The 24,306-nt window shown below is 36.5% G+C and overlaps 1 protein-coding gene across 1 annotated transcript; it reads left to right on the top strand.

Moving 5' to 3' along the window:
• Positions 1–224: 224 nt before the first annotated feature.
• On the top strand, positions 225–20,326 carry LOC145731496 (discoidin domain-containing receptor 2-like). The gene is made up of 18 exons (XM_081983303.1): positions 225–354; positions 6,364–6,472; positions 7,720–7,826; positions 7,881–8,005; positions 9,885–10,032; positions 10,894–11,070; positions 11,269–11,399; positions 12,669–12,876; positions 12,935–13,052; positions 13,105–13,291; positions 14,375–14,465; positions 14,670–14,795; positions 14,827–15,100; positions 15,216–15,395; positions 17,420–17,512; positions 19,263–19,407; positions 19,458–19,607; positions 19,660–20,326. Exons 1-18 carry the CDS (start codon positions 279–281, stop codon positions 19,807–19,809), a joined length of 2,595 nt encoding a protein of 864 aa, XP_081839429.1. The 5' UTR covers positions 225–278; the 3' UTR covers positions 19,810–20,326.
• The last annotated feature ends 3,980 nt before the right edge of the window (positions 20,327–24,306 follow it).

Below are 24,306 nucleotides of genomic sequence, written 5' to 3' on the forward strand. Positions count from 1 at the left end.
TGGCAAAAACTCCGGGAGTTTCTAGTTCTCCGGACCGTGAACGACTTTAAAACGACTCGCGGTGGATTCCCGCTATTATACCTGCTGCTTTCGTGCGACAAACGAACAATCCGGTGCCGAAACAAAAACAAAGTCGCGCAAGTTTAACGGTATTTGGCCTAATTTTCCGATTGCCTGTTGCGCACGTACACCCTGTCCACGATCCAGAAAAGGTTTTCGGGGAAATGGGTTCAGTGTGACGCGAACTTTACGGGAATGGACGTCGCGACGCCATCGTCATGACAACGAGACGCGTCTTTTTAACGTGTGCCTTTTTGGCGTTTACAACGATATTTCTTCACGGCCTAGAACTGAGTATGTACTTACTTTTCTTTCTTTAGTATACATTTGTTTAACGAGATGGGTAGAAAAAAAGGAAAAGATATATTTTTTCGTTTTGCTTTCTTTAGCACAACGATTAGAGTAGAATTTGGAAATCTTCCTAACTGTTTGAGATTACTTATCTCATACTCAACTAACTTTACCGGAACCTAATCTAATTCAGAAACAAATTGCTCTCATACGTGACAAATAAATTTAATGTGAGTAGAGCAGACAATTGTTTCAACTGTACATTTTATGAAATTTAGTTATTGTTTACGATTCTTTTAATACAAATTTTACCACAAATTTCTGTAATTAAAACTCTACTTTATTATGTAATGGTATCTACAACTATCTTAACAAAATTTGTAAAAGCACGTCACGTACGATCGTGACAATTTAAGTTGAAGTTAAATTGACACCTGTCAACAATTGATACCTAATTGTCAAAATTTACAAAATAAATTAAACATTCTCCCAAGTAACAGTTTGGATTCAAAATCTTCAAAAATTTTATACCCACAAATTGTCCAAACATTATCTAAAATAATATACTTTTATTATGGCTTTCCAGTTAAAAATTTTAAATAAAGTTAAAATTTTGGCAGTTTTAAGTAAAAATTACACTTCTAATCTACTAGTGGTCAAGTTTTGTCATATTTGACAATTCTGACTTGATTAATTTAAGTTTCAATAGCCTTTGAAAATGCCCCTTTTATAATTTTTAGTAAAATTATTATAATTTCAATTTCAAATTGTTTAAAATCATGTTACCTCTGTGGTTTAAAATCATTAAACATTGTCACTGTAATAATGTTATTTATACTAAAAATGTTTAGAGATTTTATTAGTTAGAATTTAGAATATGGTCATGTTAAATGTATAATGGTGTAATAGTTAAAAAAGAGACAAATTGTCATTTTGGCAATGAATGTTGTCAAGTACAATGTTGAAGTTATAAGAAAAGCAAAAATTGCATTTTAGTACCATTTTTTGATAGCAATAACGTGGTTTTGAAAAGTAAATTTAATATGAACAACAAAAGTTTTACAAAAAATTCAAATTGACCTAGTATTTCACAATAAATTCACCAATACCAAAAAAGTTTTTTGAATGATATTTGACAAAAATAAATAAATTTTTTTACCCAAAAAAAAAATGATCTGTATATGTGGAATTTTTGATTTATGTATGCTAACACCGCATTTGTTTTAAGTAATAATAATTGTTTTGAGACTGCAAATCTGAGGAATGAATAGAAAATCTACTGGCATTAAGATTGGCTGAATGCGTGAAGGAAGTACGCGACCGGCTTAGAGATGTAATTAGAATGGCTTTCAGTCTGAGGCATCCTTAAAACCTCTCTAATTAGTTTAGTTTGTTGATTGGCTGTTGTTCCCGGTGTAAATCTGCCAGTTCAATGTAAATTATTACGACACGCCGTAATAAGCGGGAAGTTCTCTTAGTTAAATTAATTCACAATGCAACGCCGGCCTTTGGGCTGTTGTTGCAGCTGAGACCTAAAATTGCGACTCCCTAATCGTACCGGTGACAGCAGGAGTCAGAATTGCAAGACGAGGATTTGTAATATTGCGAAATAGTCAGTTGGCTGTCAGAGATTAAGAGCAACTGACAGCATGGAAACTGAGAAAGCTCGGTATTTCTGGTTTCACTTAGGACAACGTCATTCAGCTTAAACAAGATTATTTCCACTATACACAAAAAAAAATCATAACAGTTATGTTTCTGTAATGTTTTTTAGAAACGTTTTCGTTATATTTGTTATTCAGTGTAAAGTTACGTCCCTAGACGTTTCAGAATCGAAACAAAAATGTTTAAGAATCTTACAATTTTATTTCAGCAACATCCCTGATTGAGCATGTTAATTAACTCGAAATACGAATCAAACGTTTTTGTTGTTAAATTGTGTAACTGTTATGTTAAATAACACATTTTGTCAACGTTTCCAGTAATGTACCAATGCTACTTGTTATAACAAAGAAACACATCAATTTGGCATTTCGTAGGTACTTTCACTATAGTAAGTTTTGACAGTTATTACTGATGAGTTTTCCTATTTTTGCGTTGTTCAGTTATTCCATAATAAAGTAAACAAACAGTTTTCCATACTTTTGCCTATAAATTCAGTATTGACTGTTATTATTGAGACATCAGCGAAACCGTAACCCGGAGCCTACGTTTCGCGTTTTCCGCAGACAAGGTGCATTTTCCGCTGAGCCTTCAATATGCAATAAAGCGGTCGGTTTTATGGAAGGGCGGCCTTTTTATAACGGAAAAGGCGAGACAAAATATTTATTTTCACTTTTGTGGCAAAACCAGAATGTTTTAGACCGAGTTTAATTTGATTTTTAGTGACCCGTTTCGAGTTTACAACTTTGATCCGCGCCAAAACAGCTGGCTAATAAACCAAGAGAGTTGTTGGCAAGTTTACTAAAAAAAAACCATACAAACGCAAACATAAATTATGAGAGGAAGTAAAAATTTAGTTTGGGTTCGGAAACGTACCTAAATAAAACACCTGTATCGGAAATTACCCTTTGTGTAGGATTTTGCCCGTTGTTGCCTTGAATTATTTAACTACAAGATTCGAGAAATTGATTTCAGAATATTTTAGAAACAGGGAGAACCAAAATATTTTTATCACAGAAAAGCCTCAAGCCTGTAACCCATCAAAGCCAAATTACGACGATATATGAAATTAGATTCCAGTCTATGCGGGGAAACGCTACAAACAATGCAGATTACCAAACAAATGAGGTTACCTGCTGCAAATAAACTAATTCGATAACTTTGCCTTTGAATTAGCGAGTCGCAACAGTTAAACAAACGTGTATCACACCTGCACAAGTTATGCACAAAAGCCTGGAAGGTTTTTCTGGTTGGAAAGGGGAAGGTCGAAGTCAGGGATAATGATGTCAACCTTGTGAGAGAGCTTTTGTCCTTTAAATTGGCCTCCGGTGGTGTAAATTACGAACTGGACCCTTTTTTTTCAACTTGGAATTAGTGTCGGACAGTGTTATTCGTACATCAATTATTTTGGGATTCTAGCTGTTGTGTTGAAATTTAGTTGAAAACTTTGGGAAAGGATAACAAATGTAAAATACAAGTTTGGCCGGTAAAAAGCGTCAAAGATGATTACTATTTTTCGGACATTTTTTTTAAATATCTCAAAAACGGTTTGAGTTAACAGTGTGAACTTTTTACCACGTATACGCCTCGATGGAGGCAACTTTTACTAGATATAATATTTTTTTGTACTGCGCACAGTTTGACCTGGAAAAATAAAAAAATAGTTTCTGACATTTTTCAAAAGGGGTACTCCATGAATTTTTTCCGAAAATTTGCGAATTTTGACTGTCACTAGTCAGAGTGTCATTTTTTAAAAAACTGTCAAAATTGCCATATTTTAAGGTCATCTCCGAAATCGTGCCAGTTAGAGCAAAATGGACATCAGATTTATGTTCCTTAATTTGGAGTTAGTAAAAAGAGATCACTTTGATTGAGCAAAATCCACTATGACCGCTTTTAGTATAGTATGCCCAAAAATTCCAAATTTAAGTAAATGTTTTGAGCATTTTCTAACAACATACAACCTGACAAATAGCGTTGAGGTTATTCTGTGTAGTTTTTTGGTTCTGTTTAAGTCAGCAAAACTATATCTTTTTTATCATCTTTGTAAGTAGTATCTTACTATGGTCAAGCAAAGCTTGCGTTGATGACTAACTGTAATCACTAGTTGATCAAGCAAAAAAAAATGAGTAAAATTTCAAATCTTAACTGTCTGTAACGCGGAAATGAAGCGTTTACAGGCCTTAACTCATATGTACATAAAATCTTTAAAAAAAGTAAAGTTTTACTGCCAGATTATTAAACTGTAAAAATTACACAAGTAAATCGTTTCTTGAGACAATCACACCATTTAGTAATTACCCTAATTTGTGTATGCCAGTATCCAAATCACTGTATTTTATTGTTGTATAGAAAATCTAGAAGTGCGTGTTATACAATATTGCGTGACACATTATAATGCATACACAAAATAACACGAAATAAAAGAGAAACGTTTCCTTTACCCTGGATAGGAGGAACAGATTTAACAAGTGTCGGTGTCCCAAAACCCGTCCCGAAGGAAAAATCTTTATTATAAAGTGCTCCAAAAGGATGCAATAAAACGGTTCAAAAATCCTTAAAGAACTGCGCCAGTAAAACTTTATGAAATCCGGCTGCTCTAAGTGAATTTTGCTATGGAATGTTCTAAAACGTCCCAATTTTCAAGCTTTCACGCTCCATTATTTTCAGAAATTTTAACGGAGAGATGTATTGTAACGGAGCAGGATGGTCAGTCGATCCAACATGTTTACGACTGCTGTAAGCACGCGAAAATGGCGGGGAATGTGTTTTAAAATAAAAAGCAATTTTTATCGATCCCCGGTCATTAGGCCGCGGCACGCTATTCGAAAATTTGCCAAGTACTTGCCGGTTTTAGCAAACCCTTTAGGCCAAGTATCGATCACTCTGAATAGCCGACTTTTTGTAAAAACATTGCTCGTACTTGAAGAAAAAAATTAGGTTGCGGAAAAGGGGGGATAAAATATAACGTCAGGCGGTCATTTCCGAAAAGGCTATTTTGTCGAAATCCAGCAGACGTCGGAGAAACAGACTTCTTAAGGCCATTGTGATGGAAATCGGGAATATTACAGGACTTTGTCCCCGTCGGAATGGCCGCTGTGTTATCGGGGAGAATGCCGTTTATGCCAGTAAGTGTCGACCCTAACGCATCATGGAATTAAATCGTTGTCGGCCCGCTTTATCCGATGGTCGAGTTGTTAGTGTAACGCCAGCTTTATCATCCCGACAAATTTATTTGGACGTGAGATTGTGAGAGCCAGAAGATAAACAACAACAAGAATTTCAAATTGTTTCAAATTTGTTCTTTGATATTCTACTTTTCTACACAAGGATAAATAAAACACAATGCTGACAGAAATGAGATCTACTGTGCTGGAATTTGAATTAAAAATTTGTAAAATGTAAGCCTTAAAACGACATCTAACGTCTTACTATCCAATATAACAGTATTAGCCTTCTGGACATTTCAACTTCATAACGTCGACGGATGAGTAAGTATTATTTACTAGGGTGTTCCAGTATGGTGAAAACAATATTAAGAGAAGTGTGTATGTTGTAAAGTGAGTAATTAAAACATATTTAGCCACAATAATCTTTACCAATATATTTGTAGAAAGGTAAATAGACCATGAAAATGTGGAGATGCCTTGATCTGCCCTATAGCATAAAAATCTTCAACAATTTGACGCTATTTCTAGGCAAAATAATAAAAGAAATATCAAATACAACTGCGAAAGGAGAATAGGTAAACCCAAATAAAAAAGAAGCATAATAAAGATGAAACAATATGAAGGTCAAGAACTGAAGATCCTATTTGAAAAGGAGTTTCAGTTATGCCTTAAAGAAAATTCTGAATATTTGTACGTCTCCTAAAATTCATAAAAACTTATGGTTTATTGTTTGCAGAGACAATATTCAACTAGGCTGGAAGTGGAAAATGTCATAGAATCACCACATTTTCTAGATATCCCATAAAATATTTCTCAAAAATGTATCAAAAAAAACTAAATTGCCTTCACATATTTGTTAAATATTTGGTTTAAATTAAATTTTTACAAGAACGTGAAAGTTTCTTTTCAGACATGAATTCATGATAAATGATAGCGCATTCCATACAGACTGAAAACTATTTCATTTCTTCTCCATTTTCCACAACTTCCTCCGACAAAATACTACTTTAAGATGGATCGCGATTAAAATAGTGGGATAACAAATTGCGGTCAAAGACGATCCGACAACTTTTCTATTTCACGAAGACGTGCTCCGGAAAAGGCGGACTTAAAACGTCCGTCTTGAAGACCCGTCGCTCGTTTAACTCGCTGACTTTTCCAATTTTTTGTTTGTTTGCAGACGATGTCTGTTTGAAAGCCTTGGGCATGGAGTCGGGGCAAATTCAGGATTCGTTAATATCGGCGAGCACCAGTTACGATTCGGGCAGCGTTGGCCCACACCATGGCAGGTAGGCATCGATTTGTTAATTTCTACTCTGAAAGTTTCATTAAAACTTTTCGGGACTGTGTAGTCGCGAAGGACTTTAAATTGCTTGAAGGGCGCTATTAAAAAAGTTTCGCATCGATGCCGAGGAATTTATCAGTTTTTGGTGTTTTAATAACAGTCGAATGGTTTTTGGGAAAGACCGGGTGCACACTAAACAATATTTGAAATTGTTGTTAACTCATGTAAACATGTTTCTACTCGAACTATATTACAAGAGATTCTCGATTTGATTTAGCCTGGAACAACATTATTGAACGTTCCAAAAATATTTCAAACTTTCCTTTAATTACCCATAAAACAACTACGTAACTAACTTCTTCAGTTAATAAACCGCAAATATAATTATCGTCATTCATAACTCTATCATAGTTTCATATCCTTCTTGTGCCACCTTGAATATCCTTTCCTACCATGCGTTGACTATCCACAATCCTCCAAAATCCATTTTCATCTTTCTTCTAATTAACATATCACTTCATCTCTCTTCTAATTAAGATATCACTTTATCTTATATACCTTTTACCTTTTTCTATTTTTAGGCTTTTAGGCTGTTTCTATTTACACTTTATCATTTCCCTCATAAGTACCAACAAGTTGCAACAAGTATTCTTTTTGAACAACTGCGTTTCAATGAAGGACATGAACAGAAGTCTGTAGTTGTTTTTCCTTTCCATCTCTCATCATCCATTTTCCGTTTTTTTCTTGTACCTGTCAATTGCCCAAATTCTTATTCACTATTTCCTCTGTCTTCCTCGTCTCCCATTTCACAACCTTTGCTGCATATTTTCACTCTGAGAGATGCTAGATCTCTCCAAACTTAAATTTTACTATATTCTGCAGTCTTTCCATAAAGGATATAATCTCTTCCCATTTCTTGCTCCATATTTACTCTGTTCTTTCACTCTCTCTCTCACTTCTGCTTTCCTCCGACGTCACCTCCAGAATCTTTAGTGTTCCACCCATTTTACAACCCTTACTGCATTTAATCAATCACACCAAATTTTGTAGAAGTCCACGCAATCATGGGCAAAGATAACAGATGTTGTAACCAATATGCAGACTGCACTAGGACTAGTTTGAGATTATCACATTTTTGGATAGAAAAGACATCCTCTATAACTATGTGCTCTAATTCTAGTTCTTTGTCTAATAAAAATAACTCAAGGAAGTGTGAACATATATAAAATACAAAAAAATTTAAATTTGCAGGTTAAGAAATAACAAACAAGGAGGTGCATGGTGTCCGCGTCACATGGTCTCCCGTAACTCACGAGAGTATTTGGAGATTGATTTAGGCCAACTGCACGTTCTTACAGGTTGAATTAAGTTAACTTTCATTAAAAAATATGTTAATTAGTGTTTTATTACAGGAATTAAAACACAAGGGCGTTATGGTAATGGACAAGGACAGGAATACGCCGAACAGTACATGATTGAATATTGGAGGACAGGACTGCAAAAATGGGCCAGATGGAAAGACCGTAACGGCAAAGAGGTAAACTGTTTTTTTTTTGCAAACCTATGAATAAAACCGGCCCATTTCTACTTATATTGCGCATACTGACCTAGATACATCGTTCCGGAAAGATAGCCGTGATGGATCGTCGCGTTATACGCGCCAGATCTCCGTTGACATAAGATAAAAATGCCAAAGGGGCCACCGTTTGCGTTTCAAATTTCATGGGGGGATTTCCCCAAATGATGACGGATTTTCAAGGGTCCAATTGCTGTCATACGTATGCAATTTATGGGTCTGCCACGTGGTCAATTTAAAAATCACGACTCTATACCCAAAATATGTCGGTGTCGTCATGATATATGAGCAAAAAAAATATCGAATGTTATTAGAGATGATATGCCTGGAAATCACTGTGGGAATAACCATATTTGATTTAGTGACTCTATTGTGTTATTCTCTCATAATTACCTTAATTTTAATATTATAGTAGTAAACATATCGTTGAGTCTAATTACCTTCCTACGATTTTCTCTTTCTTTTGGTCTCTTTTGGTCTCCATAATGTGATCTGTATGGTCTATCTTTCTCTGTCTTGTCTTCCTATGTGTCTCTCTTCCTCTGTCTTGTATCTACGCGGTCTGGTTTTCTTTGCCCAATTCTATATTGTGACCCAGGTAGACATTTCGCACAATCCGATGTTTTTTGATAATATCTGTGGTTGTTTGCTCATTACCTTGGTTTTGCTTGAGTAAATCACATAGCCCCATCTTCTTTTTTGCATTATTAAGCTAAGTTTTAACATTTCTCTAAGCTCATTGACGCGAAATTAAAGCTGTATCGTCTGCAAAGCGCAGGCGGTTTATGTCAATTCTTATTACCTTTTTCTCACTGATGATTTGATAAAACGTCTTCCAATGCTAGGGTAAACAATTTTGGTGATATTGGATCTCCCTGACGAACTTCTCGCTCGATAATACATTTCAGTATAAATTAGTGCTACTCTATGCAACGGCTGTTCTTTAAAGTGTCCCATTCCTAATGCATGATGCTAGACCGACAACCGACATGGTCATTTTCTATACAGTTTATATTATGTACTGTTCTGTAATATATTAAAATGACAATTTTTCAACTTATTGTATCTCCTATTATAGTAAATTAATTAAATATTGTAGTTTATTAACCAACGAGTATTCTCATCAAGCACACAATGTCACAAAATCACCATGGTTAATTATTATTATATTGTTTGAAACTTTATTTTGTTAATTAATGTATTAAAATTAATTGTTATTTGTAATGGAAATTGTATTAAAATGGGAAGTAGCAAACAAGTTAATGCTTTGTATTGCTCTTCTAAACAGCCAAGAGCAGTCTACTGATAGAAAAAATTAATGAAAATGGGTTAGAAAATAGTAGAAAACTTTTTCTAAATTAATTGATCGGTCAGTTTATTTCAGTCATGTCACGAGGTCTGGCAGGCAATGGCCATTTAATCTGTTAATTTGCTTTAGTTGACCGACGATTTAATGCGAGGCAAGCCGGTCACCGCGTATAGCGATTTTTAAATATTTCGCTAACGCGCAACGAAAACCTGGGAATAATTTTCGAATTGCGTTAATCCAAAATAGAAAAAAAATCGTCCAAAACCACTCTCAATAATGGATTCGCCAAATTGAAACGGTAAACGTGGCTGGCGCGCAACGTTACGTCATAAATATTTTTGTTTCATATATCGCGGGGATGATAAATGTCGGACGTTTTCCGGATAAAATTTACGACCGCATTATTTTCATACTCCAACTGGAAAAAACCCACTTTCTGTGCACTGTTTCAACGTTGTCAACATCGTTTACGTAAACACTCGACCTAAAAACTAACTGACAAATTGTTACTTAATCTTCTTTTGGTTTCAGCTTCTTTCGGGCAACACTGACACGTTTACAATAGTGGAACAGACATTGGACCCTCCTCCTATCTGTTCTAAAGTCCGAATACTGCCCTACAGCGACCATGTGAGGACCGTATGCATGCGGGTTGAACTCGCCGGATGCACGTGGAAAGGTCAGCAAAAACCCCGATCCAATAAATTCGATTAAGCGGAAATTTACAAATATCAACAGCTAATTGAGCTGACAGTGCCCCGATCGGAACGCTAAATTAATTTTACTGTGCTATTGATTTAAAGACCGTTTACATATTATGCCCTCTGGCCGTACGTAAATCTGTCCGAAACGGATCGCCCTTGGCCCTGTCTGCGTTCATTACCATAATACGACGTGTTATCTCTTCATTTCGTTTATGTAAATACGGCAAAGCCCTTTAGCGAGTGATTTGGATGGGTTTTCTCAGTTAATAATCATTTACAAGTCAAAAGTGCTTAATTTGTCTGGTTTTTATTGCAAAGAAGAACATCGAACAAGGAAAACAGCTGTTTTTAAATGCTTTCAGAACTTTGTTGTTTTATATAGATATGTTTAGTCGACTATCAATAATAATAGCATTAAATGGACATTTTTGGACAGTCCTGAAGAAAATGGGAGCTACAGATTATCTATTGACTCCCAACTACCCAGCATTTGTAAAATTGAAAAAGGCCGCCCATTCTGTTTAACATCTATGGAGAATATATTGTGAGAAGGTTCCCTGTCTGCGCGGTACTAATCCAGTTTCCCACCACACATTTCACGTCGTGCGTCCATCTGGTGGATAGTCTTCCTCTGCTCATCCTGTCTTCTTTGGGTCTTTATTTGAAGAATAGTTTTGTCCATCCCTTGTCTTTTAGTGCACGTGTACAGCCCATCTCAGGAAAAGGAAATATACTAAATATCTTTAAACCTTTAGTTTATCTTATTTGTTGGTATTAAACCTAGCACCCCAATAATAGTTAGAATTTTAGTAATTTGTAACGTTTATATGTTCTAGATGGGTTACAGTCTTACAACATGCCACAAGGACTAAAAAGAGGTGACTTAGACTTCAGCGACAAGACTTATGACGGTACCGAAGATAGTGGCTACTTATCCCATGGTTTAGGACAATTGACCGACGGAATCAAAGGAAAGGACAATTTCAAGCTAGACCTGAAAGGGCACGGTAAAGGTGGGTAATCATTTAGGAACGTTTTACATCTCCCTCCGCATTCTGATCCGATTTAGCTAGACGCGGTCAGTCGCGCCAGAAAGCTCCATATTTTGACTAAAAAAAACCAATATATATGCAAATCGGAGAAATTGCAACCGAAATCCAGACCGGTGTGCCTTTTCGTCCATTCGGTTCGTTCACTTTCGATGTTTCCAGGTTACGAGTGGATCGGCTGGCGGAACGACACCCCCGGGCCCCCGCTCGAAATCGTCTTTGAGTTCGAGGGAATTCGGAATTTTTCAGCCGCCCACCTGCACACCAACAATATGTTTACCAAAGATGTGCAGGTATAAAAATAGAGTCGAATCGATGAATTGTTGCGTGCGTCAGAAAATAAAAACAAACAATATAATATGTCAGTTATCAAGAATTAATCATCATCATGTCAATCACTGAAAAAAATCTGTTGGAAGAAAATTATTGTTTGAACGATTTAAGTAAATACGACTCTACATGTTTTGTGTTATTCATTGCTAAAATAATTTGAAATTGTACCTTCTGCTCTTCAGATTGAGGACTTCTCACTGCTAATGTCACTACTCGACTTTATGTACCTCATACTGCTGCAGTCTTGCTGTTTGTTGTAAAAAGGCCAACGTTGTTTCATTTCCAAATTATGCCATTTGCGACCAATTAGTATTTTACTCACGCTTTCAAAAGTAATGGAAAAAATTGTAGTCACAGTTGATTGCCTTCATATCCAAACATGTCATCTTGCTCTGAAACTAATCAGAATTTCAAGAACGCCATAACACCAATACTGCATTTTTAAAAATAATGGACGATATAATTACTGTTTCAGATAAGGGCCTAAATGCCTGTTTATTATTATATGACTTTACTAAGGCTTTTGATACTCTTGACCACAAAATGTTATTTTCCAAACTTGTTTTTTACGAATTGAGTCAAGAGTCTGTATTAAGAGATCTTTTATCTATCTTTTATCTTTATAAAGTTATCTCTTAACTGCTTATCTTCATATGCATTTTCTACTGCTTCCTAAGCATCTTTCACTATTTCTGCGTTCAATACATGGGATAAACAATTAATCTCTATCATTAGATTAATTCTGCTCAGGGCTTTCTCATCTGTGTGGGATAACAAGGTAGTAAAAGTCCCCTTTTGTTCACCATTTATAATACAGACTTTGGAAGAGGGTTGCATATCTTTTCAATATGCTGATGATACTCGAATCTATCACTCTTTTTCACTGAATGAAGTGAAAATGCTTACTGTCGCATTAACTCAGAATTACGCATCCTCTCTTTACTTGCCTAAAATCTGTTACTAAATAGCGGTAAGACAAAAGGCATTAGGCGTATCTCATGTCAGTCTGACTATTATATCATTCTTAATAACCCCACTTGAAAGGTGAAAAAAGCACTTTTAACACTCATATCATAAATAACTATTATATGCCATTCAAATTACTCGACTGCAGTATAATAAATAACCGACAAACCCAAAATGAAACGTCTTGATGACGTGCATGCAAAGATTCATTGATTCGACTATAGCTCAATCTCGTGCTGAAATTGAACAAATTCCGGTCGTAGGTTTTCTCGCAAGCGAGAGCGTTTTTCAGCTTGAACGGCGACAAATACAATCCGGAGCCGGTGCATTTTTCCTACATGCCGGATTTGGTGATGGAACACTCCAGAAACGTCACTATTAAGCTGCACCAGAGAATGGGTAGATACTTAAAGCTGCAGCTGTACTTTGCCAGCAGGTGGATTTTGCTCAGTGAGGTATCGTTCGAGTCCAGTAAGTGAAATTGCGTTTAAAAGCCAAACCGCGGTCCTTTTAAACGAAATTTAAGCAGCTTTAGTCCGAGGCAACTACACCGAGGAGTTGGAAAGCGAATTAACTGCCACTTTGCCGGATTTTCCTTTGCAAAGGGATGACGTAAAGGCAACACTAACGAAAGGGGATTTACCCAGGTGAACTTACTGACTTTTTGTCACAACTAAATGTCCTAAACTTATATTAAAGTAACTTTATACGAGTGGAGGGTTCGTCTCACTTTGGTGATGATAACACCGAAAAGTCTTCATCCGAAACAACCAACTACATTGGCATGGTGATTGGAGCTTTGACGGTGATTATTTTGATTTTGCTGGCTTCAATTTTGCTGATAGTGGTGAGGAACCAAAGAGCCAAACAGGATTGCACAAACAAAGTACGTTACCTCTTTCTTAAACACAACAATACACGTATTTCCCTGGCTTATCGTCCAGGCCGGTTCAACGTGTTAATTTCCGGCTGCGGAAGTGTAGTAGCAGGTCTGGGGACTATTTAGATAGCGAAACGGCCCAGGTTAAATCGTCTATTGCTTTAATAAACCTATCTTTTAATGTGCTTTTGCCGTTTTGGGACTCGAGACACAATGTCTTACTTGACTCCAGTTAAAAACCGCTTAAAAGCGACATTTAGACGAGAAACTAGTTTAGAGGCGTCAAGTGTAAACCATAAAATGAAGTTCTGTTTCCTTTGAAGATTTCAACGTCACCACTTTGAGATTAATAAGCTTCAATAAATAAAAAAAACTATTACTCAATTCTGGCCCTGACTGCTGAGCGAATGTAATAGCTGTCAAAAGACTGACAAAGATAAGAACTACTTTTACCGCAAATATCTCAGAAACCGTACACTTCTTGGGAAGCACTTAGTAGGCTTTCTCAAGCTGAGTTGAACAACCGTAAAATATACAGGGTGTCCGATTGAAACTAAGGCAGATGTAGAGAATTCCTAGTAAATTGTGGAAATAGTGATTTCTTCTAAAGGGACTCAGAAATTTAGTGCAGGCAAAGTGACTTCATGTTAATTTACGTAATTTTAACGTGTATATCGGTTAGTTTGGCGAAATTCAAAGAAATATTATGAAACAGAAGTTGTAGGAAATTCAATTTCCTGTCAAATCACTAGAATGATGTTTTTCCTTAGAGGGCCTCAGTAAGAAGATATTTGGATAGAAACGTTTAGTAGGGTCAAAGTATTTTGATGTTAATTTACGAAAATTGAACCTTCCGTAATTCGGTTTATTGGCAAAATTTAAGAAAATACTAGAGAAGAGATCTCTTCTAAAAGAGCAAAACTAAGTGTTTTTGTTCCCTCAACTTAAACTGCCCAAAGTGAAAGCTAATTACTGCGTTTTCTTTTTCTCTGAAACTTTCAGGTTCAGGCTTTGACTTTTGAATTACTTTCTCAGCTCTTCCAGGATTTGTTTAGTTTTTTACGTTTAACAATTTTTCAATATTCACAGGAAGACGCGATCAAAGCCGATATTACCGGTGAGAAACAGGAAGTGTCTATTAACAGCCAGCTTAGTTCCATGTCTTTCTCCAACTATGCAGGTAAAAACCATTAACAAACCACTAGAGAAGGAAGAACGCAAATTTAATCTTTAAATTAACTCGCGGCTAAGCCAACTCAATGATATACGCGTTCCTGAGATAATTAATTTCTTGTTTGCTCGCGGCCGGGTTAATCCATATTTAAGGCTTATATTTATTTGCTGGGTCATTACTATTACTCCCATGAGGGATAATTTATCTTAGATCTAGTGTCTAAGAGTTATTTGCCGATCGAAGGGGAGGAGTTACTGAACGCAACAGGACCACCCCCTGTACCACCACCCCCTAAGAATTACCGCTCTACAGAGACGGAGTTGTTTTCTTGTAACAGGCGAGTTTTAGCCCTTAATTCTCGTGGGGGTGACTCAATCAAATTCGTTATTTCCCAGACCGGCACGTTCCCGCTTAATTCTACCCCTAAGTCCGCACAAAATGCCGGAAGCTAACTATGTCGACGACAACGACCCAATTAAGGAAATCTCGAGTGAAAAATTGCGACCGATCGAAAAAATCGGAAAAGGCCAATTCGGGGAGTTGCATTTGTGCGAAACGCCTGCGGCTGATGGCCTTTTTGATTCCGAGTTTTGCTTGGTTTATCGTTTAGGTAACGACAAGCACTTGGACGAGTTTAGACGGTGAGTGCTTTTTGCGTTACCACTCCCGATAGAGACGTTCAATTCCACAGTAAAATTTTATGCGTTGCTCGGTTGCCCTTATAAAATTTGATACCAGCAACTGAATTGTTATTAGGGAGGCACAGCTGATATCACGGCTGCACGACCCCAACGTTGCGGCTCTGCTTGGAGCCTCCCTCAATCAGCCTCCGTATTTGATGGTCAGGGAATATGCACTCTATGGGGATTTGTGCCAATTTTTGCAAGACCACGTGGCTGAGTCTACCACCACTAGTAATACAGACAGCATATTAAGGTGAGTAAAATTTTATTATAAAAACTTTACTTACTAATAATTGGTATTAATATTCAATCAGTAAAACTAGTAAGAGTGAAGTTTAAAGTTTATTTAGGTAATACTTGTTGGATTATGAAATACTCTTTTAAATGAATAAATATATTTGAATATAATATAATGAATATTTATATTAAGTAAGTTAGCTCCTGCTCCACAAAGGTACATCTACAATCCTCCCAAAAAGCAGCCTAACAGCTCTTCTCTGGAGTCCAAAAATCAATTTCATAGGTTATCACAAAGCAAAAAAGAATATAGTAAGCAGACAGCAATCCCCCCTTTGCATGTCCAGCAACAGCCTACACATGATCCCCCACTGAAGACCAGGATCAAGGCTTATTCCCAAAAATTTTACACTTTTCTGCCATTTAAGTGTCTAAGGCCGAAAACCATTCTTTGAGACTTACTATTATTCAGTAATAGCCCGGAACTCCCGGGTCTCCAATACGCTTCAGACCCAGAAGCTGAGTGTCATGCAGTGAGATGGTAGTGTCATCAGCAAAGAGAGTATACACTGAAGCATTGTCATATAGTGGTATTTCATTTATAGTATCAAAAATAGTAAGGGACCAAGAACTGATCGTTGTGGTACTCTTATCTTTACCTCTCTTTCAGATGACAACACCCTACCTAAATATGAACTAAGTAGCTGTATGCTGAAGTCAAAAAACTTATAAACTTTCAACTTCCGGAATAAAATGCTGTGGGAGACACAGTTGAAAATGTTGCCCAAATTCAGAAACAAGGAAAGCGTTGTATTCCCAATTTTCAAATGCATCCATCAAAGATGGTGCAGACAGATGCCCCTGTCGGACCGAAATCCAAGCTGTCGATCAGAAAACTGACCATTTAATAGGGGTCGTCCCAAATATTACGGATTATTAGTAATTTCGTTACAAGACCAATATAACATTTCAGTTTTCAATGTGCAGTTTTAGCGTTTGAAGTGACGTTCTAAAATTCAAACTATTATTTTGATTTTTTAGTAACCGTTTGTGAGTAAATATAGGACGAGTTAACTACAGGAAAAATGAGAAAATTTAGTGAAAAGTGCTACCAAAATACCAGGACAATTACAACTTTTAACTTATATACAGGGTGTCCGGAAAATACGTGTACAACGTTTGACGACAGACTCCTGACGTCAAAATATGTCGATCTAAGCCGACTTAGTTATATCCAAAATTGTCTCGTTTAGCCGGTAGAGGGCGTCAAAAATTTGTAAAAATATTGGTTTTTTACTAAATTACGTGAAAACCCGCTAATGGATTTTAATGAATTTTAGTATGTAGACTAATACTATAAAATGACGTTTTCTAGTAGTATAGTCACCGGCTGTAAATAAGTGGAAGTGTTATAAAAGTGATATAATACGTCAACATTTCTCCTCATTTTTTATATGAACGGCGTTATGACAACCCAGATATTTTTGTCGAGTGACCGGAAGTATTTTGAAGCTATTTTACCTCTTTAATATTTCCCGGTGGATGAGCTGTTTCGCCAGAAAAAAAAAATTACAATTACCTGCATACATCAAAGTAGGTATAATAAAGTTGAAATTATTTATTGTAAGAAACTAAGTAAACCAAAAACATTACTTAAGCAAATGTGTAAAATGACCGCCATCTTGCTGAATACACTTATCAATACTCTTTAAGAAATGAAATTTTACCCAATATTTTTACAAATTTTTGACGCCCTCTACCGGCTAAACGAGACAATTTTGGATATAACTAAGTCGGCTTAGATCGACATATTTTGACGTCAGGAGTCTGTCGTCAAACGTTGTACACGTATTTTCCGGACACCCTGTATAAAAATGTGGAAAATATCCTATTGGAAAAATCAGGATCAGATTCAAATTCCTGACAACATATTAGTATATTTCTTTTGTCTTCGCAAATACTGAAGTTTAGATTTTGTAGAATATTATATGGATTGACATAATAATAACATCAGAATACTTAAAAATTATCTTATTTCAGCTATGGTTGCCTAATATACATGGCCACTCAAATAGCTTCCGGTATGAAGCACATGGAGCTTAAGAAGTTCGTGCACAAAGACTTGGCAGCCAGGTAAGCAAGTCAAATTTCCATGCAGTTGAACGCCATTTATATCTCAATCTCGGGACTAACAGCTGTGCGAACGAGTGTATATTTTGCCCTGTCGTCTAAATGAAAAGCGGGTAATTATTTCGCGTAGAAGATCGGAACTCCTAGACGCTAAGAAGGCAAGGGGTACCCCAGTCGACTAGCGGTTGCCACTCTAGCCGACTCAATACATCCCCGACCCGCCATTATTTCCACGAACTTTAATTAGTTTACTGGAAATTTTCCGGGGCAAATCACTCGCCTTAATAGCTGCTAGTTAGTAATCCAATTAAAATTTTCAAACTGAGTTATAAACGCGTTCAAAGGGCCGCCTTTAATAAGCCATGTCTAAGCAACAAAGTTGCTGGGACGGCCTCGTAAAGGGGGTTGTAACTACCCGCTAAATCATTTCTTGCACATACACATACACACGTTATAGCCGGACGGGTTATTGTTGCTAGTCGGGCACAATGGCGCATCTAATCGCCGTTTGTCATACGTCCCCGATACACTCGAGACTATGTCTGAGATTAACTGAACGTGTCCGAGTAGTTTATTAATGGACTCTCGGGCTTACGTTGTAATGATCATACAGGTAGGAAAACTGGAATTTTGATAAAGTAATTAATGTTTCTATAAGTTTTCAAAACGACAATATTTTGTAACATATTGCTGTAAAATATGAGGAAGCAAAGAGGTGTGATGATGAAGGATTTGTCTCCGGCAGACGGTAGAAAGTCAATCCGTGGTGCCGAAAATATTAACAATTTGTTCTTCTCTAGCACCACACATCAAATGCGTCTATCCTCTGTCCATCAGCCGCTTTGTGGTCTACGACTCGGATGTGTACCAGAATAGATGCCTTTTTCATTATCTTCTTGTCCGATCATATCTTTTCCAGGTTCAGCATAGTTGCCTGTGATAACGATATACATTTTCTTCTCGAGAGTTAGTTATTAAGGATAAAGTTATTAACCGTTACGATATTTGGAAGCAGATTGTTTAGCTGCGTTTATCATCATCATCATTCTAATCGTGTTTCAGTCCATCTTGGACATACGCATCTCTAAGCTGTCTTCATCAGGTTCTGTCAGCAGTTTGGTCATCCATTGCACTCCCGCTATTTTCTGGATATTGTTCTTCCACCTAGTCTTTGGTCTTCCTGTGTTTCTACTGCATCCTCTTGGTTGTCATACGGTCACTATCCTTGTCCATCTTTTGTCATTCGTTCTCATGAGATGTTCTGCCCAGTTCCATTTTAATCCATTTTATGCTCATTTTGGAATTTAGGACCAACTAATTGGTTTGTGTGTCTTGGCAGCTACCATGGAACACTTTTTGGTCAATGGTACACGTGGTTTGTCTTGCTTCAGACGAGTGAAAATAGTGTATTCCCACTAGAAAACTTGCAATCGTTTTCTTTATATGCGTTTCTTCTTTTGCATCTTCTTATATCCTCATCATGATAGCCTTCTCCGCTGAACTTAAGCCTGTAAGTCTATTCCATCTCCTGTTCATTCAGTTCATTTTGATTTGTTTCATGTCATTCGTTTAATTTGTTGGGGAGGTCTCTCCAATGTCAAAGAGAGTCGTGTTCTCACACTGAAATTTGTTTTCTCTTTCAGTTTTATTACATTGCCACCACCATTCTCTTTGAACAGTGAAATGCGGTAGAGTCATTCATGCATTGTACATTAGTCTAGTTAAAAACATTGATTTCTTTTTCTTACCATAGAAACTGTTTGGTTGGCCACCACTACCAAATAAAAATCTCAGACCTTGGACGAGACCGTGAACTGTACCAGCAGGACTATTGCCGCCCGATGGGCGTTATCGATCCAATCCCGTTGAGGTGGATGGCGTGGGAAAGCGTTTTCCGAGTAAGTCTTTCCCTAGAGTTAATATACGTTGTTAATGTGGACAATTTCAGGACACTTACTCTAGTAAAACTGACGTGTGGTCTTTTGCCGTGCTTCTCTGGGAAATTCTAACTTTTGCCAGAGAACAGCCTTATGAGTGTTGGACCGATGATAAGGTGCTGGAAAATCTCAGTCATTACTACCAGAATACCGGAAATCACGTAAGTTTAAACAGGATTTTATACTGTGCATACATTGATTGATTCCTTCCAGCATTTTTTGAATCTTCCGCGTAACTGTCCCAAAGATGTATATGAACTGATGACGGAATGTTGGCATAGAAACGACTGCGACAGGCCTGATTTCCAAGAGATTCATTTGTTTCTCCAAAGAAAAAATTTGGCTCATCAAACTCGGATATAAATTGACTAGAAATTAGTTGCTATGACAATAATTTACCTAAAACCCGACTAGTGATTGTAGATCTGCTTGGTGCCTTTTGAGTTAAAATATTATGTACATAATTGAATCAAAATCCATTAGAGAGATACTACTCAATCCATTAGTGTGTTCATATCGATTACTAGAACCCCCTCCACCCATAACGGTTTTATAGCTTATGAAACTCTAATCGTTATAATCATTACCATTGTCAGAATCATTGATGTTCGGCTAATCACCAAAGTCCCATATATAATATAATAATGATTGTTTAATGTTGCTGTAGATTAAAACATTATTTCATTGTACAGTTTTAATGAACGATTTGTTGTTAGATTTCTAAGACATATCAGCTTTCTATTTATAATAAATTTAATACTGCATTGTTGTTGATTTTTTGTTAGGTTTTCTGTACATAGGATATAAAGTAAGTTGATTATTGTATCCCTTTAGCATTTTTAGATCCTTTGGACCAAAATTAATAAATTTTTCAAGCTAATATTAATTTACGTGTTTTATTTTTGCCAGTTTTTGCCAGCCAACACAATTTTCTGATACATTCTTATGATTCGGATTTCAATAATCTTACCATTATAGTTCTAGAAATAGAAGTGAAAACCATTAATATAATATAATTAAATTTTCTTGTTGAAACAGTTTTAACATGGCAAATATTTAATTTTGTTACAAAATTATTTTGAAAGTTCCTTAAATTAAGTTTTATCAGCAAATATAAGTGGGTTTTGTCAGTTTTATTTACTTGATTGAAGACATGTGGTGGAATATGCTAACCACAGTTCTTTTTCAATATATGCCTCTTCTGGTGTACCACAGGGATCAATACTAGGAACATTGTTCTCTAATAATGGGGTATTGAAAGTGTTGGATGTTGTTCAACAGTTTTACGAAAATCTGCTCTTCGATTGTGAAGATTTGAATTATGGTTTCAACAGTTTTAGTTATTGGAGTGTAAGGATGAAACACGGTCTGCAATATGCAAAATAGTCTCCTACACGTTAAAACCGACAGTTAACCAATACCAGTAGAAACATATCGTTTAAACCAGAAATAGAGGTCTTTGTTGAGAAAATTTCTTATTTGTGGAGGATTTCTACTACTGGGCACTGTTTTTATTTACTTGCATATGCATACATTGCTTAAACAGTAAATTTGTGTCCAGATAGGTATTTAAGCTCCTTTTCTGTCTATCCTAAATTTGGATTACACACGATTTTCCTGTCTTTTCCAATCACTATTTTGTATTTAGGCACCTGTTTAGACAGCTCTTTTCCTGTCTAGCATAATATTGTTGATTCGTGTGTCATTCTTTGCATTTCTGTGGTTTACACATCTTGTTGCGTTGTTCTCTTTTGGGAGCGGGATGAAGCCAGATGTACTCCACTTGGTTGGGAGCTTTTCTGTGTTGTAAATTTGGTGGAAAACTTTTGTATTAACACTAAATCTGGTCCAACTGTCTTATCGTTCGAGCTTTTTATTGCCCTAGTAATCTCTTCTATTGTAATTGACGGCTCTGACAAGTCATCCTCCAGATTATCTTCTAACTGATATCTATCATCTGCAAAGAGGTTGCTAATATCTTCTTCCCAAATATCCTTCTTCAGTGCGTTAACTTGTGCCATTTATCCTTCTTCGTTTTGTATATTAGAGTTGGGTTTCACACTGTTTCTTCAGTCATTTACGTTTTGCAGTTCTTATTGCTTTTATAGTATTTTTCATCGTCATAGTTTAGTTTATTTCAGAGTGTTTCAGGCAATCTAATTAATTTCATTTTGGTATTATAGCATGTAATTCAATAGCTAGCCAAATAAACATGCTTAAACAGAAACCCCAGTGCTAATAGTTGTAAGAGCCACAACGGCCCAATATATCTTGATTCCAGCCACCGCCAAGCTAATATAACGAAGGTTAATAAGGCGGAAAAGTTTCGACTGTTCCCGGTAAAGCATAATTCAAAACGAGCGTAAAATCTGAACCTAATAAGCGCGGCCAAAAATTAAATTTTCGACCCGAGGACGATTATTTATCGAATAAAGGGCGTTTTGCAGTTTATAAAGAGCCGAAATTAAAAAAGCCGTCTTTTGCGCGACGCACCCAAAACAAAATGATGAGGATTTATTTGTAGAGGGGCGGCAGCTCGGGGAATGTTTTTGCGAGGACTTATCGAAGGGGGAATTGCCGCCCCCACCTCATACATTCAGTTATTATTTTTCCATTACCGATATTTATCATAGGGATGACTGGCACACTCTTTACGACACATTCGGGAATTCAGCCCACGAGCAGGGGCAACGAAGGATTTGCCCTCGGCGAAGGTGGATAAATTGTTTTTGGATGTTTGTGTCTGTTGATAGGTAATGTTACAACCCCATTTTACTTATTTGATCTTACAATCACCACCGAGACAAGCAAACAGTTTCATATGAGACAAGCCGGTTCTTTCTTTCAAAATGACGTCGTTCCCCGCAGCCCTATCGGCATAATAACAGGAGGAAAGCGCCGTTTTCGGACAATCAATTCCGAATTTCCGTTTTCCAATTTCAGGTATACGGCCCGTTCCATATTGACTCTCCCCTGCTTCTCTGTTCTATGCAATCAAATGTGTACCTAGAGCTTCCAGTGGCTACGCGGTCGATTAGAAAGTTCTGGTCAGAAGCGGTTGGCTTGCACTAAGTAAACGTAATTTCCAGTTGTATGAAACACAAGTTTTATTTGCTTTTAAATATGGACGATTAGGGGATAGCCAACAGATTGGTTGGAAAGATCTCTTTGTCTAATAGCAGAATAATGCAACTTGACCTATTTTTGATCAAACAGAAACCTGAAAACTCGACGTGTTGAATCAAAGGTTTACGACTTGGCTGAAAAAATTTATATATGGCACCCGATGTCGAAATGTGGGATCGACATAAATAAAATAAAATAAAAAGGTCTCCTTAGTATTCAAGTCGAGTTCGTCAAACGACGAATGACAAATATTGAAACCCTCTCAACAAAAACCCTTTAGGGCTGTCGGCAGAGACGTTATTTCTTTGTTCCCCCTTTTCATAAAATTTTATTTTATAAAACGGCTGCTAGGGCAGCCAGAATTAATTAGCTCAAAATTTCTGATTATTATATTAGTAGAACAGATGATGTCTTTCAGATACTTAGGGGTAGAAATAACCGCCCATCAAGACAGGAGATGAGGTAAAAAATCAAATAGATAAGGCCTCTAGAATAGCCGGATGTTTGAAAGACATTATATGGAAAAACCAGTTCCTAAAAATAGAAGCAAAGACCAGAATATATAAATCATGCGTAAGGTCAATAATTACATATGCCGAAGAAACCACGGCAGACACCAGCAGAACCAAGAGCATAACCCGAATGGCAGAGATGAGAACGCTCCGAAGGATCAGGGGACACACGCTACGTGACAGAATACCCAACCAAGAAATAAAACGAATCTGCGACATACAGGAGATTGTAAGATTGACGAGGCAGATACGGCGAGAGTGGAATCAACACATCAACAGAATGGAAGACGGAAAACCATACTCTAGAAGATCACCAAAGAGGTGGAGGGATAGCTGGATGTCGACGTCGCAAGGAACTCCTTAAAGCTGGAAAAACAAGCTGAAAGCCTATTTCAAGAAGAAGAAGAAGAAGAATAAACAGCTTCAGGCAAAACTGAGTAAACAGGCACAATTATGTTTTTTTTCTCTTATGAAAATCAAAAACTGTATTACGATTACACAACTTTATAGAAAGACCGTTGAATAAAAAGAAAGGTAAATTTCTAATAAGAATACAAATGAACGACCGAATATGATAATTTATTTAAAGAGACTCTTAGAAAACATTTTAACCACGATTTAACCCAATGGAGACAAAACACATTTTTAACAATATAATTCACTTATGGTCATGATAACTTCAACCAAACTCAAAATCTAAAAGAAGCATTGTTATTCAACGGTTTAGATAGATTTGTAAGTCCTATGTGTATAAAACTAAAACCTACCGCGTGTCCAATATTGCTACAAAACTTGTGTTGTTATAAAAGAAATATTTGTCTTATTAAATGCTAGAATTATTGTAGTTTCAGCTATTATTTTATTACCAATTGTGAATTATTTGGCATCATAAAATTGTACTGATCCATTTTACTCGACAACGTAACTATAATTTGAAAACTTCGTCTAAAATCAAGTGGGTGGAATCGACAAACAAACCACAAAGTAATAAATACACTATAGTAATAATTTATTTATATTTCTGTTGCCGTCATTTTAAACATAAATGTGAACTGAATCAATACTTATGTACAGTACGTCTTTTAGGAAGCTAATTTTTACGCTTCTACTCTGTTACTTCGTAAACAAAAACAGAACGAAACAAAAACGAACTTTGGAAGTTGGACGGAGTAATCCCGGAAACGGCAGACCGTTTTATATTCGGCCTTAATTCGGTGGCATT

Source organism: Ips typographus, linkage group LG7, assembly GCF_016097725.1.
Source record: "Ips typographus isolate SLU linkage group LG7, UJ_Ityp_2.0, whole genome shotgun sequence".
Lineage (NCBI taxonomy): Eukaryota > Metazoa > Arthropoda > Insecta > Coleoptera > Curculionidae > Ips > Ips typographus.

Excerpts from the sequence above, each read along its gene's own strand:
- LOC145731496 (XM_081983303.1), top strand. The coding sequence starts at position 279 with ATGACAACGAGACGCGTCTTTTTAACGTGTGCCTTTTTGGCGTTTACA. Across the intron at positions 14,466-14,669 it reads GTCTTTCTCCAACTATGCAG|ATCTAGTGTCTAAGAGTTAT; the intron begins GTAAAAACCATT and ends AATTTATCTTAG. Across the intron at positions 17,513-19,262 it reads CACAAAGACTTGGCAGCCAG|AAACTGTTTGGTTGGCCACC; the intron begins GTAAGCAAGTCA and ends TTCTTACCATAG.